The 13,368-nt window shown below is 38.7% G+C and overlaps 5 protein-coding genes across 10 annotated transcripts; 3 read left to right on the top strand and 2 right to left on the bottom strand.

Moving 5' to 3' along the window:
* The first annotated feature begins 114 nt into the window (after positions 1-114).
* On the top strand, positions 115-1,742 carry LOC103830251 (casein kinase II subunit beta-3). 2 transcript variants are annotated; one of them, XM_009106007.2, is made up of 5 exons: positions 115-413; positions 492-716; positions 795-904; positions 977-1,139; positions 1,262-1,706. In XM_009106007.2, exons 1-5 carry the CDS (start codon positions 242-244, stop codon positions 1,390-1,392), a joined length of 801 nt encoding a protein of 266 aa, XP_009104255.1. In that variant the 5' UTR covers positions 115-241; the 3' UTR covers positions 1,393-1,706. The 2 variants fall into 2 exon arrangements, with proteins under 2 accessions (XP_009104255.1, XP_009104254.1); XM_009106006.2 differs by having other exon boundaries at positions 117-413; positions 977-1,142; positions 1,262-1,742.
* Positions 1,743-2,002: 260 nt separating this feature from the next.
* LOC103830250 (60S ribosomal protein L37a-2) lies at positions 2,003-2,865 on the bottom strand. The gene is made up of 3 exons (XM_009106004.3): positions 2,754-2,865; positions 2,597-2,636; positions 2,003-2,388 (listed from the first exon to the last, which is right to left on the bottom strand). The coding sequence occupies exons 1-3, from the start codon at positions 2,754-2,756 to the stop codon at positions 2,153-2,155; spliced, it is 279 nt and encodes a 92-aa protein (XP_009104252.1). The 5' UTR covers positions 2,757-2,865; the 3' UTR covers positions 2,003-2,152.
* A 158-nt stretch (positions 2,866-3,023) lies between these two features.
* On the top strand, positions 3,024-5,354 carry LOC103830249 (protein BASIC PENTACYSTEINE6). 2 transcript variants are annotated; one of them, XM_009106003.3, is made up of 3 exons: positions 3,024-3,266; positions 3,883-4,033; positions 4,185-5,351. In XM_009106003.3, the coding sequence occupies exons 2-3, from the start codon at positions 3,980-3,982 to the stop codon at positions 5,154-5,156; spliced, it is 1,026 nt and encodes a 341-aa protein (XP_009104251.1). In that variant the 5' UTR covers positions 3,024-3,266; positions 3,883-3,979; the 3' UTR covers positions 5,157-5,351. The 2 variants fall into 2 exon arrangements, with proteins under 2 accessions (XP_009104251.1, XP_018508631.1); XM_018653115.2 differs by lacking the exon at positions 3,024-3,266 and having other exon boundaries at positions 3,882-4,033; positions 4,185-5,354.
* A 2,764-nt stretch (positions 5,355-8,118) lies between these two features.
* LOC103830246 (E3 ubiquitin-protein ligase ATL4-like) lies at positions 8,119-10,818 on the top strand. Its single transcript, XM_009105998.3, has one exon. The coding sequence runs from the start codon at positions 9,662-9,664 to the stop codon at positions 10,670-10,672; it is 1,011 nt and encodes a 336-aa protein (XP_009104246.2). The 5' UTR covers positions 8,119-9,661; the 3' UTR covers positions 10,673-10,818.
* LOC103830247 lies at positions 10,808-13,266 on the bottom strand. Of its 4 annotated transcripts, none has more exons than XM_009105999.3 (3): positions 12,181-13,266; positions 11,936-12,088; positions 10,808-11,185 (listed from the first exon to the last, which is right to left on the bottom strand). In XM_009105999.3, exon 1 carries the CDS (start codon positions 13,012-13,014, stop codon positions 12,274-12,276), a length of 741 nt encoding a protein of 246 aa, XP_009104247.1. In that variant the 5' UTR covers positions 13,015-13,266; the 3' UTR covers positions 10,808-11,185; positions 11,936-12,088; positions 12,181-12,273. The 4 variants fall into 4 exon arrangements, with proteins under 4 accessions (XP_009104247.1, XP_009104248.1, XP_009104249.1 ...); XM_009106000.3 differs by having other exon boundaries at positions 11,936-12,085; XM_009106001.3 differs by having other exon boundaries at positions 12,224-13,266.
* Between the last annotated feature and the right edge of the window lie 102 nt (positions 13,267-13,368).

Here is a 13,368-nt window from a genome sequence, read left to right as displayed (position 1 = left end):
TGTAGCACAAGGCCCAGTTTAAAAAGCCCATTAAAGAAAACAAAGAAAGAAAAAAAACAGTGGAGAAGACGAAACCATCTTTACATCTCCTATGTCCTGTCCACTCCGTGACCATAATTATTTAAATTTAAAATTTTAAAATTAAAAATTAAAAATAAAAGAGAGGAAAACCCTAGCTTTCTCCGTCTTTCTCTCTAACCTTGAATAAGTCTCGAGACTTTTGAGAATCGAACCTCGAAATATGTACAAGGAACGTAGTGGCGGAGGTGGTGGTGGGTCATCGAGATCGGAGATCCTCAACGGAGCAGTTGATCGGAAACGAATCAACGACGCACTCAGCAAGAAGCTAGAGAAATCTTCACCTTCCACCTCGAGGCCTTTCGCTTCCACTGCTAAACCTCAGCTCCCCGATGGTTTGTTCTGTTCTTTAGCCCCTTCTTTCACATCTTTGTGTAGTTAATTTGCATTGTCTGAATCCAATCCTTTTGCAGTGGAGTCTGAAACGGACAGTGAAGAAGGTTCGGATGTGAGTGGTTCTGAGGGTGATGATGACACCTCGTGGATCTCTTGGTTTTGTAATCTGAGAGGGAATGATTTCTTCTGTGAAGTGGATGAGGATTATATACAAGATGATTTCAATCTTTGTGGGTTAAGTGGTCAAGTTCCTTACTATGACTATGCGCTTGATCTCATTCTAGATGTCGAGTCTTCAAACAGTAAGTGAATCCCTTTTGTCTTAAAAGTAAGTTAAGTTTGAAACTTTGTGTGTGAAATGTTTTTTTTATCTTGTTTAGGTGAGATGTTTACTGAAGAACAGAATGAACTTGTGGAATCAGCTGCTGAGATGCTTTACGGTCTTATTCATGTTCGTTACATTTTGACTACTAAAGGAATGGCTGCAATGGTTAGTTAGTGTACTCTTCTTTAGTGTTTGTTTTAGTGATTTAGATTTTAACTTATCGACTTCTCTATGTAGACTGAGAAGTACAAGAACTGTGACTTCGGGAGGTGCCCGAGAGTGTTCTGTTGCGGACAGTCTTGTCTACCTGTTGGACAGTCTGATATCCCGAGATCGAGTACTGTGAAGATATACTGCCCGAAATGCGAAGATATATCTTACCCGCGATCTAAGTTCCAAGGCAGTATCCTTTTTCTCTGCTCAGTTGAAACAAACTAATCTTGAATATTTGCATAAATGCTGCAGAAGGACATGTTAGTGGTTATCATGTCTTAGTGTTTTCCCTTAAATGATTTTATGCAGATATTGATGGAGCATACTTTGGAACAACATTCCCTCACTTGTTTTTGATGACTTACGGGAACTTAAAGCCGCAGAAACCTACTCAGAAGTATGTACCAAGAATCTTTGGGTTTAAGGTACACAAACCGTGATACTAGTGCCCTGGTGAAACATCTCGTGGCTCGGTTCTTACATCCGGATATGAGCAATTGAGACGCATACAATCAAATCATTGGGTGGGAGGATGCGAGCAAAAAGTGAAAGAAACTCATGAAGTCCCAAGAAAACTGATGGCAACAGCCTGGCTCGCTGGGGCGGAAGAAGACAGATACTCTGGTGGTCTCTGTAATATATTTCCCCAGTTTGTTGGATTTTTGTTAACTGTTGTGGTCGTCTACTAATTCATGGGTCGTTTATGTTCTTCCCGAGCTTATTTTTTTATGTTTAAAACTCATAAATTGTTCAATTCAAGCGTTCAAATAATCTGTAGTGCATCACAATAGCTTCTGAAACTTGGTTTAGAATGTGTTTTTCCTATGCATCAAACTTACAAATTTATATCACAAACCAGAACATATATGAAGATGTTGTTCACATGTTTGAAGCATAGCCATATGGTGAATCTAACTAAATGTTAATTAAGAATTGTTGTTATATTTTACATGCTTAAGACAAGCCATACGTGATTCTTGTTGGTTGGTCTAGCAAATACTGTTAAGGTTAAGAATTGGTTAACATGAATGATAAACTAACGATTAAACAGAAAAGCAAATCAAAACTCGAATAAAACATTGATTCACGTCTAAATGAAATAGCAAGTCTTGAATCAAAAGCATAACAGTGTACTCCAGAACACAATTGTCAAAACAGAGAAACCAAATTATGATGAAAGAAAAAAATGCAAATAGATTTTTAACCCTCGATCTGCTCCCTCAACCTCCTGATTGTGCTTCTAACGGTGACGGCACTAGCTGTGTTCATGGTGTAAGCACCACCGGCCTTGACCTTGCCGCAGTCCTTGCATCCCCAGATTCCAACAGCCTTTCGCTTGACTCCGTACTTGCCACAGAACTCACAGAAGTACTTGCTGTGCTGGCTCACTTCCATCTTCTTGATCTGCTTCCTGATACTCGCTCCATATCGAGTACCTGCGTATTCAACCAATCATTGACATGTTAATTAACGAACTAAAGAGCCTAATCTAATTACATAGTAACTTTCTACAATCTAAGCATTTCAATGATGAACGGTCCACTGAGCAATGAACCACGTTATATAATGACATTCTACAGACTAAATCATCACCAACAATGCAATTACGAGCTAATATAAGATGAAGGGAGAGAGAATGTTTACCGTACTTGCCGACGATTCCAACCTTCTTCGTTCTCTTCGCCTGTGTAACAATATACAAGAGTGAGCGTAAGTGAAACAATCTCAAGTTAGATCTCAATTCAAAAAGTAAGCTCGAGCTAGACAGAAGACAACAGGTTGAGTAGCATAAGATCATTACCATTTCCGAAACGGAGCACTACCGCCGAATGTGTGAAAACCCTAGGGAGAGAGAACAACTCGCAGAGGAGCTCACAAATGGAACCGTCTTCTATTTATATGGAAATATATGTTAGGGTATCGTTTCATATGGGCCTTGTAAAGATATAAGCCCATAAAGTATTGGGTTTTCAGATTTATCCAACTCATAAAAGCCTTATTAATATTATTGCTTATCACTTCAATGTTTAACTTTAATTATCTGTACTCTTTTCTAAGAAACAAGTAAAAGCATATTACTGTCATGTAAAAGTTAAAAAAAAAAAGAGAGAAGAAGACGGAAGAATCAAAGGAGTCTCTCTCTCTCTCTCTCTCTCTCTCTCTCTCTCTCTTACCTGAGCGAAACGTGTATCTTTGAGCACTGAGACCTAAACTCACCCAACTCTCTTCCCAAATCCGAATCTGTGTATCCTTTCTACTTTTTTTGTTATCTTTACTTCACCTCCCTCCTTTCAAATCCGTAGTTGGTGGTTTGGTAAGTTCTCTTCCTTTCTCTGTTTGGGTTTGTAGAATGATCCATGGATTTGTTTTTGGCCTATTGTTTGATGATTTCTATGGTAGATTCTCAAGTTTTCTGACTTCACAAGTACGCGTGAGCGTACTTGTCGACTCTATTTTTCAATAGTTTTCTACTATAACGGCTCCGATTCCAAATTCACATCTGTTTGTGTTTATCACATGTTTGGTCTGTTAAGAGGGTTGATTAGGAATATAATAGACAGAACTCTTTCTAGCTAAAATGGTTGATGTTAGTTTCTGTTTCGATGAGCTGTAAGCCTGTAACTGGTTCTGGGAGTTTAGGAGTTCATTTGTGTGTGTGTGTGTGTTGTTTGGAAAGAACTGATAGATTGTGTTCATGAACCTGATCCTTCTCAATAGGACATCATTTCTCTGTCCTTTGCTTCCATGTTCACTACTTGCCTATTTTGACCCCTTAAAGATTGCTGCTGAAATTATAAATTTAGAAATCAGTTACAAACTCTCTCTTTGCTTCATAGTCTGTGTATGTCACTAATACTAGCAATGCTTTTCTTTTTTGTGGCAGAATTAATTGGTTCTTTTGACTGTGTTTGATGATTGGCTATGTGCAGGATTTCACAAAAGAAGATGGATCAATCTTTTATTTTGATTTTCCATTAGCTTGCACCATTTTTGTTGATTCTATATATATAAGTTTAAATATCTCAAATGGATGATGGTGGACACCGTGACAATGGTCGACATAAAGCACCTCAGGGCCAGGTATCTTCACACAGTCTTTTCCAATAACAAAAACTACATCGTTTAGTGGGAATATATACATCTTAGATTAGCTTAACACCATTCATCAAGCTGCTTAATACCTCAGCTTTCAGATATTTTTTAAAAATGTGAATGTATGTTTATGAAACAGTGGATGATGCAGCATCAACCATCGATGAAACAAGTCATGTCAATAATAGCAGAGCGCGATGCAGCCATCCAGGAGAGAAACCTAGCGATATCTGAGAGAAAATCAGCAGTAGCTGAAAGGGACATGGCATTCCTCCAGCGAGACACAGCCATCGCCGAGCGCAACAACGCCATAATGGAGAGAGACAGTGCCCTTTCAGCTCTACAGTACCGTGAGAACTCCATGGCTACACCTTCTGCAGTTTCCAATATGGCTGCGGCATGTCCACCGGGATGTCAAATGCCACGTGGTGTAAAGCACATTCACCATCCACAAATGCATCAGCATCAGCATCACATGCTTCAGTTGAGTGATCATGCATATGATGAGTCCAGAGAAATGGATGGTCTCCCGACATCACCACCTCCAGGAACCGCCTTGGATTCTGCCAAACCAAAACGTGGCGGCAAAAGAGTGAAAGATCCAAAGGCGACAACGAAGACCACGGCTAATAAGAGAGGGCCAAAGAATCCGAGGAAGGTTAAGAAAGAGAACGAGGACGACTTGACCAAGATAATGTTTGTGAAGACGACCCTTGACTACGGGGAGGAAGAGACAAGCAAGCTTGTCTTAACAGGTTCCAAATCAGACTGGAAAAGCCAAGAAATGGTGGGGCTGAACCAGGTTGTATACGACGAGACAACAATGCCACCACCGGTCTGTTCGTGTACAGGAGATCTCAGACAGTGCTACAAATGGGGAAACGGAGGCTGGCAATCATCGTGTTGCACAACCACAATATCAATGTATCCATTACCAGCTCTCCCCAACAAAAGGCATGCTCGAGTTGGTGGAAGGAAGATGAGTGGAAGCGCGTTCAACAAGCTTCTAAGCCGGCTTGCTGCAGAAGGGCACCATGATCTCTCAAACCCGGTTGATCTCAAGGACCATTGGGCGAAGCACGGTACAAACCGCTACATCACGATCAAATGATGGCTTAGGTGTGAGTTGTTCTTATGACACTTATCTGATTTTATTTCGTATGTACTAGATTTCAAATAAAAAAAATTGTATGTGAAGCCAATGTTATGTTGTAACTATGTAATAGAAGAAAACCTTAATTAGTAGCACATTAAGATGCCCAAATGTTCATCTCTTTTCCTTTTAACCAATGTCATTATTACCTCAGTAGAGCTCTTTGTGCTGTAATAGACGAAAATGTTAACTATATTATATAAAAGAAACGCAAAATTTGGAATCTATATGATGAAAAAGATAAAACTCGGGTCCCTTTTTTAACAGATTAGTTTGCCGAAGCACTTGAATATGTCTGTTATTTGTCTTGCTTACTTTCTTCGGTAGCAGAGTGTGATTATTCAAATTGAGAATTAATATTGTTTCGTAGTAAGTACAGTGGCGGACGTACATTGATTTTGGGAAGGGCACTTGGGCACTTGTTCACCATAAATTTTTGAAAAAGTGTAAATTTGTCAAGATTTTTAGTAATGCCCCTGTTAAAAGTTCAGTGTTATTATGATGCTTAGTAATTTACTGTAAATTTGCTCTTGATAAGAATAGTTTCTAGCTTGAGTAAGTAGTAACTATCTCCACTTTGTGGAGTAGTATATTAGATACATATGCAATGTAGCAAGTCTAATAATTACTCTTTACAGCGGTGTACTTACAGATTAAAGAAAAGGCATCCAAGCATTTCAGTGCACATTATAACGTGATAAACCCATGTAATGAGAAAAAATGATAATCTTGTTCTCTTGACTCCAGTTCTTATTGCTGAACTTATTGGTCAATTGATTTTAGGGTATTGTTCAACGACAATACTTAACTTATTTAAGTTATGTCAGTCAAGATTTTGAGAATATGTTGCATGTTGTTATCCATCGACCACATATGTTGTTTTTGAGCATAAGTATAACTTGCGTTGTAATAAATATCACTTGTTTAATCCTCAATGCTTGCAAGATTAAACCTCGCTTAACTCTCTTAAGAATACTTTATGATATGTTGATTAATCCTACTTTTGTACTATGATTGCTAATTGTATAAATTCAGACTATTCTCAAGATCTTGCAATGAAATCTGATTAGATTCTTTTGAGCCTTCCCTTTAATCACATCACTTCACGATTTGTTCGATCTGTCTATAAGCTTTAGGCTGCTTTTTTGGGGCCCTTTGACTTTGAGCCAGGGAGCTAAGATATAGACTAAGTTAATGGGGGAGAATCAGTTTTTCTTTCCAAGTTGTAGATTAGAAAAAGAAGAACATGCTTAGAGTGCAATACAAGTAAAGTAGACAAAATCGAGTAAACATATTGATTTGGAAAGTGAATTGATAGGTGACGTGGAAATATTCATGGTTTAGATGAATAAAAGTTAGGTTGTCTGTCTTAATGACTTTGTTGTCCTTTCAAGGGGTCCAGTCACAAGAGCACACCACCATGTTTCTCTCAGTATCATCGTTTCATTGATTTATTAAGCAGCTACTAAACGCTACAGCTAGCATTAAAAACATGTCCTCTAGAAATGGTCCATGGATTCAAACAAGTTAAAGAGAACTTGACTATGATTCTATCACTTGTATTCACAGGCTAGACTTAGAAATATTAAACAACATTAAAAACGTGTATATTTCAGTTACTTTTTATATAATGATATAACAAACCTTCTTTATATAATTCTTCATGTAAAGTCATATTCAAGTATTCATTTTTCGTATAGTATTTCATTAAGGAAATAAAACTGATGAATTCAAATGTACTAATGTGAAATTGACTGGTGATGAATGTTAGTGTTGGCAATGTATTGAATGATTAGTCGAACATCGAGACATGGTTGTTTATTACGGATGTACCTTATTTAAATCGCAGATCAGATGCTCCAGACAGGTTGTATCTACATGCAGTTTACGTATTTGGTGGCATAGTTTCTGGATAGATATAGCTTGCTATCTTCGTATTATATAACACCCTATATAATATATGTTCTTAATATAAAGCACAAACCATGGAAACACCAAATTTTGATTTTATTATATACCTAAATGGTGTAAGGAGGCATGCTACGAACGTGCAACTGCAACCTTATTTTACGCAAACAAAAAAATACAGATACAATACAAAGCCATAAAACAATAATATCCAATAATGAGTAGTCACGTGTCTTGCTACGTCTATGCATTACGTGATGGACTTAATATTACAAGTGTCATTCTGATTGTGCATATCCTAATAAGAGCTGTGTTCACATGTCCCCTGCGGAGTCGTATTAATTCTAAGCCAACTAACTTTGTGGAATTCATATAATATACAGTTTTCGTTTTGGCCCGTACCGAGTTTTCTTTGAAATCAATTGACCATAATATGAATTAATTAAGGTTCTGTGTGTAATATAGAATGTTCATAAACATTCTATTCATCTAATTTGCAAACACAAACAAGATATGTTTCAAAACAGTGTTATCTTCCTTTTACCTTTTTTTTTTCTAACAAATCAATGGATTCAGTCTAATTAAACATATCCTCGCCAGTTGTACGTTATATTAGTTTGAATCTTAACCTATAAATGTGAATATTGCTTCATTGTCTTTTTGTCAGAGATTGTTAATTAGTAATTTCACAATCTCATACTCCCTCCGTTCTGTTTTAACTGACGTTTTACAATTTTTGTTTTGTCTCCATTTACTTGTCGTTTCCAAAAACCAAAGCAAAAGCTAACATAAATTGACTTGTTTTACCCTTATACTTGTGAGTTGTCGTAATAATGATTTAGAGTTAGTTCATATATAAAAAGGTTAGAATAGGTATTTGGTTAGCTGCCTAAATATGTGTGAAAAGTTGTAAAGCGTCATTTAAATTAGAACAGAGGGAGTAGCATTTTCAGTGCTCCTGACTAATATATGGAAAATCTTTTAAGATACTATTTTCTGACCATTGCTCATTACATATATGTGAATTTTGATCCAGAAATTCAACTAACTCCTAAGAATATATGTGGTTTTCTTGTCTAAAAATTGATATTTTATATTTTTAATGACTGGGATAGTATAAATTTGTAGGTCCGCATCTTCTAAAACAAGATTTATATCATATAATTTGATTCTCAGTTGAAAAACATATTTTCAATCAAATTTGAATATGTAACCTCCAAAATGCTTGTTAAATAATCAAGGATTTTAACCATTAAACCACCTCATCGTTCATAAATATTTTAATATGATTAGATTTAGATGACTTATCATTCTTAACAAATTGTAGTACTTTACGCCATTTAAACCGGTTTACTTTTCTTGGAGCTTGATTTCGTTCACGCAACGAGACAAACCTTTTCCGGGTTCTATTTCATAAATAAGAACCTCGGATTTTGTAACACTTGGCCGCAGAAACTACTAATGGATATCGGAAAAGGACAGTGTGAAGAATAATCATAGCATATGTGATATATGTGTTTTATATATAAAGCCACATAAAGTTAAAACAATAATCATAAGAATCGGGTAAAAATGTCAAAAAGGGTATCGATCTGTTCTTAGGCTCAACAAGGTAAGCATAATGGAAAGACTCGAGAAATGATACCAAAACCTCCAAATAAAAAGAAAAGACAAGATAACTGTATCCACTAAGAAAAACATATATCCTCAAACAATCAATTGAGTCAATTCACCACTATAACAGGTTTTTTTTTAAACACATTTCATTCATTAAAGCTCTTAAACAGAGTTGGTTAAACACATTTCACCACTATAACAGGTTAAATTACTAATGTAGGTGTAAAAAATCTCTAATTTATTAATATTTTTAAATCCAAATGATATGATATGATAGATGAAATTTTATTCTAATTTATCTCTATCTATTTTTTAAAATAATAATAATTATTTTTCCTTTAAATATAAAATAGCATTTTATGGTATAACAAACGATATATGATTTCACAGATATACATTAAAGTAATTTTTACATCTTTTATAGAACTCTTTTTGGTTAAATAAAAAAATAAAAAAATATCTTAGAGAAGGTCTAATATTGTTCTTGCTAGCAATTACATAAAACACGTTTATGTATAAATAGATTTTTGAAATTTCTCACGTCTAACATTATCAGCGAAATTAGCCATTTGTAAATTTATCAGTAAATAAGTATGCCCAGCTACCTCAATGTTTACACAAATACCTGTCTCTTTCTACCTTGATAATCTTAGTATAACCTTAGAATAGTGGTGGAGAAAATACAAATACATTGAAAGCTAGTACTAGTAGGCCATTGATTTGATTTAACTTTATGGTATTAAATATCGACAGTTAGAGTTGGTTCGGTGAAATTTATTTCTCTGTCTCTCTCTCTCCCAGCGTCCCACCCTTCTTTATAAATCTTTCCTCCACCATGACTTTCTCACGTGCCCTCCTCCTCCTTTCTTCTTCTTTCCACCACCACCGCCATTAATACAAACACTCTCCTCTTCTTCTTCTCCCTCTCTCTCTCATCAATGGAGTCTCTCATCGACCCTAGCCATGGCGATTCTCACTCTTCATCTCTCGACAGTCTCAAACCTAGTGTCTTAGTCATCATCCTCATCCTCCTCATGACTCTCCTCATCTCCGTCTCCATCTGCTTCCTCCTCCGTTGCCTCAACCGCTGTAGCAGCCACCACTCTTCTCTCTCTCCCTCCTCCTCCACCGAGTCACTCCGATTCTCTAACCGCCGAGTCTCTCCCGAAACGGAACGTTCCTCGGTGCTCGACTCGCTCCCGGTTTTCAAATTCTCCTCCGTCACTCGCCGATCTAGCGCCTCTAACTCCAGCGACTGCGCCGTTTGTTTGTCCAGGTTCGAGCCGGACGATCAGCTCCGTCTTCTTCCTCTCTGCTGCCACGCGTTCCACGCTGATTGCATCGATATCTGGCTCGTGTCGAATCAAACGTGTCCTCTCTGTCGTTCTCCTCTCTTCGCGTCGGAGTCTGATCTCATGAAGGCGCTTAACACCTCCGCGTCTCTCGGAAACAACAACGGCGGAGGAGGAGGAGAAGGAGGAGGAGATAACAGTTTCCGTCTCGAAATCGGATCTATCAGCCGCCGCAACAATCCGACTCCGGAATCCGGCGACCAGCACCGGTCTTACTCCATCGGCTCGTTTGATTACGTAGTCGACGACGTGGAATCCGAAATCTCCGAGTCAAACTTCAACAATAGAAACGCGTCGCGAAAACAGGAAGACGCGACTGCGACTGCGGTTGCGGTTACGACGTCGGATGATTCTAACGCGGCGTTTGAAGCGAGTTTGGCGGGGGAGATAGGTAACGAGGGTTCAAGAAGCTGGCTCAAGGATTACGTGGACAGACTCTCGCGTGGCGTTTCGTCTCGTGCGATGTCGTTTAGAAGCTCCGGGAGATTTTTTACCGGGAGTAGTAGGCGGAGCGATGAAATGGCGGTGGTGGATATAGAAGCGAATCATGCTGGAGAGGAGATAAGTGAGCTTTTCCGGTGGCTTTCAGGTGTGTGATTATTGAGTGAGACTCACGTTTCATACATTCACTTGGGTCTGTACATATGAACAGTGTCTGACGACTTTTCTTCAGTTACGGATATTTTTTTGGTTTGGTTTTTTGCCATTTTCCAGTCATATATAAGAGATGGATTTTCTAATCATTAATGATATATTAATGGTCTATTATAAGGCCCATTACTAGGCCCAAACAAATTTGAATATGAGTGTAGAATGTATAGAAGAATCCAAACATAATTCCTGAAGCTCTCCCGGACGATATTACTCTCTTCTTTGTCCTCTTCCGGTTGCAGCAAGACAGACAACATCAAAACAGACAGTGCACCAATGCAACATATACATCAACATTTTGGAGAGTAGATGTTGAAACAGCCAGCTTTGTCGGAACTTAGGCCAAGATGTTGCCTAAGGGTTAGAACATTCTTCAGGAAGCAAGCTTATATGCATCTCTCAAGCGAGTGTCCAGCTTGTTCGCGTCCATAGAAATAACTTATCTCTTCCTTTAAATGCCTGAAAGTAACAATGCACCTAAGTTTTAGAGAACGCAATTGAAACATGTACAGAGATAGTGTAACTCAGAAGCTACTATCTTAATACTAGCATCAAGGGAGAAACTAAGAGCAAAGTTTAAACAAAAACAACTGTAAAAGTCAGACATAGTAAATCCCTGAGCCAACATCTAAGATCATATAAAACCAGAAGCTTCTCATACTCGATTTACAGATGAAGATTGTTTTACAGATTACCAGATTAGACAAGCTCTGCAGCAACCATCAAAGATCATCAGACTGATCAATCAGCTTTAGTTGCTAATTTAAGAGCCCTAATTAGACATTTCCCAAAACCGAAATTCAAATAATTAACACGAACTAAAAAAACAATATGCCTAAATCAACACGAAATTTATTTGGAAAGCTAAAAAGGGTATCAAACTGAAATCCTGACTTATTTTCTAGCTGATCGCTGCTACTTCAGCTCTGTGATGGACCCAAAAAACAAATGAAACTACTACCATCACAAGTTCACAACGTACTTAAAAAATGCAAGAACTCAAGTTACATCCAAGGGCGTATCATCAACAAAGATCAGGATAATTAGACAACAAGTACGAACGGTGTCATGCTACGATCACAAATCTCAAAATCTACTTGAACCCTCTGGTAAAAATCCCAATGAACACCAGCTGAGAAACCTTATCCTATTTCGTATGGATTCAAATTAACTAAGCAGTAAAAAACACAAGACCAAACGTAATCGCACCTCTCTTGACCAGCAGTATCCCAAATCTGAGGTTTGACGACTTGGCCTTGGACTCTGAGTGTCTTGGTAGCGAACTCAGCATCAATAGTAGACTTGCATTCGAGATCCTTCAACCTTTAAACCACCTCGCCACCCAATAGAGCGTCTTCTCTGCTGGTGAAGGAAAAAACAATGCAATTCGAAAGCATTAGTGATTGCAAGAGACAAAGTCACAAGCAGCAAAAAAAAACACAGGGGACGCAAACCTTAGTCACTATGAAACCATTCATCGCCGGGAAACACACGAACCTTGTCGCAGGTGATCAAAACAGACCAAACTCCCCCAAAAAGGCAAAAACTCAACGGCGGTGATTGCCTTTCCCTAAATCCGCTAGCTTCTTCGATCTATTCGCGCAAAACGACGCCGCTTCCGATATATGTGGCTTCTCCGCCGCCGCTACTTCTCCGGCATTTCCAACAAACTCCGATGGAAACCTACTTTTCCGTTTAAAAGGACAGTTAGGCCTCGCCCTCACCAACGGGCTCAAACAGAAACCCATCCCCGTCATAATCTTCCTCCTCCCCGGAGTTTTCACCGCCGGAGTTCTCCTCGGCCTCCCCGGCGTTTCCTCAATTGATCCACACGGCACCTCACTCCCATCCTCTGCTCCCGTATCTCTAGCAGGCGACATTCCTCGACAGCCGGAGATCACGTCCTCTATGGCGGGTTGCTTCTTGGAGCGACCGGTGGAGAGAAACGAAGAGATCCACGACCGCGACGACGAGGAAGAAGACTCCGATTTGGGATTGGAATCAGATCTAGCTCTGAACGGATTGGAGATTCTCGAAACGCTACCTCCTTTCGATTTCTCTCTCGATTCGAAATCCTTGCCGGAAACTCCGAGACCTCCTCCTCCTCCGGCGTCAGAGCGATGAGGGAGAGGAGGAGGAGAAGGATTACTAGATTTGCGCGATAGACGATTGTTGTTGTTTTCTTCCACGGCGATTGAGGCGGCGAGGGAGAGGAGACGCTCATGGAGACAAGAAGCGCAGACGCCGACGGTGCTGGTGAGATCGACGGCGTGTCTTTTACACCTCATCGGAGAAAAAAAAAAAGAAAAACCAAGTCTTTGTTCCTAGAAAGAACAAGGAAGAAGAGGAAGATCTGGTGGTAAAGATTTTGTCTTCTTCTAAGATCTCTCTGTTTTAAGATAGAGAGAGAGAAGAAAGCATTCTCTGTTTTGTCGGGATAAAGAGAGAAGAGAGAGAAAGCATCTATGAGAATCACCGTTGATAAAAGGGAAAGGTTAGTAATGCAAGCATAACATTTTGACACATCATCATCATCTTCATCTTTAACTATTTTTTTTAAACTTGTGCTTACTGGAGAATATAATCTTACTTATAGTTGACATTGCTTTATTTCTTATTCGGACCAATACCATTTGATATGT

This window comes from Brassica rapa, chromosome A07 (genome assembly GCF_000309985.2).
Source record: "Brassica rapa cultivar Chiifu-401-42 chromosome A07, CAAS_Brap_v3.01, whole genome shotgun sequence".
NCBI classification, from domain to species: domain Eukaryota; kingdom Viridiplantae; phylum Streptophyta; class Magnoliopsida; order Brassicales; family Brassicaceae; genus Brassica; species Brassica rapa.
This window is presented reverse-complemented; position numbering and strand designations above follow the sequence as displayed.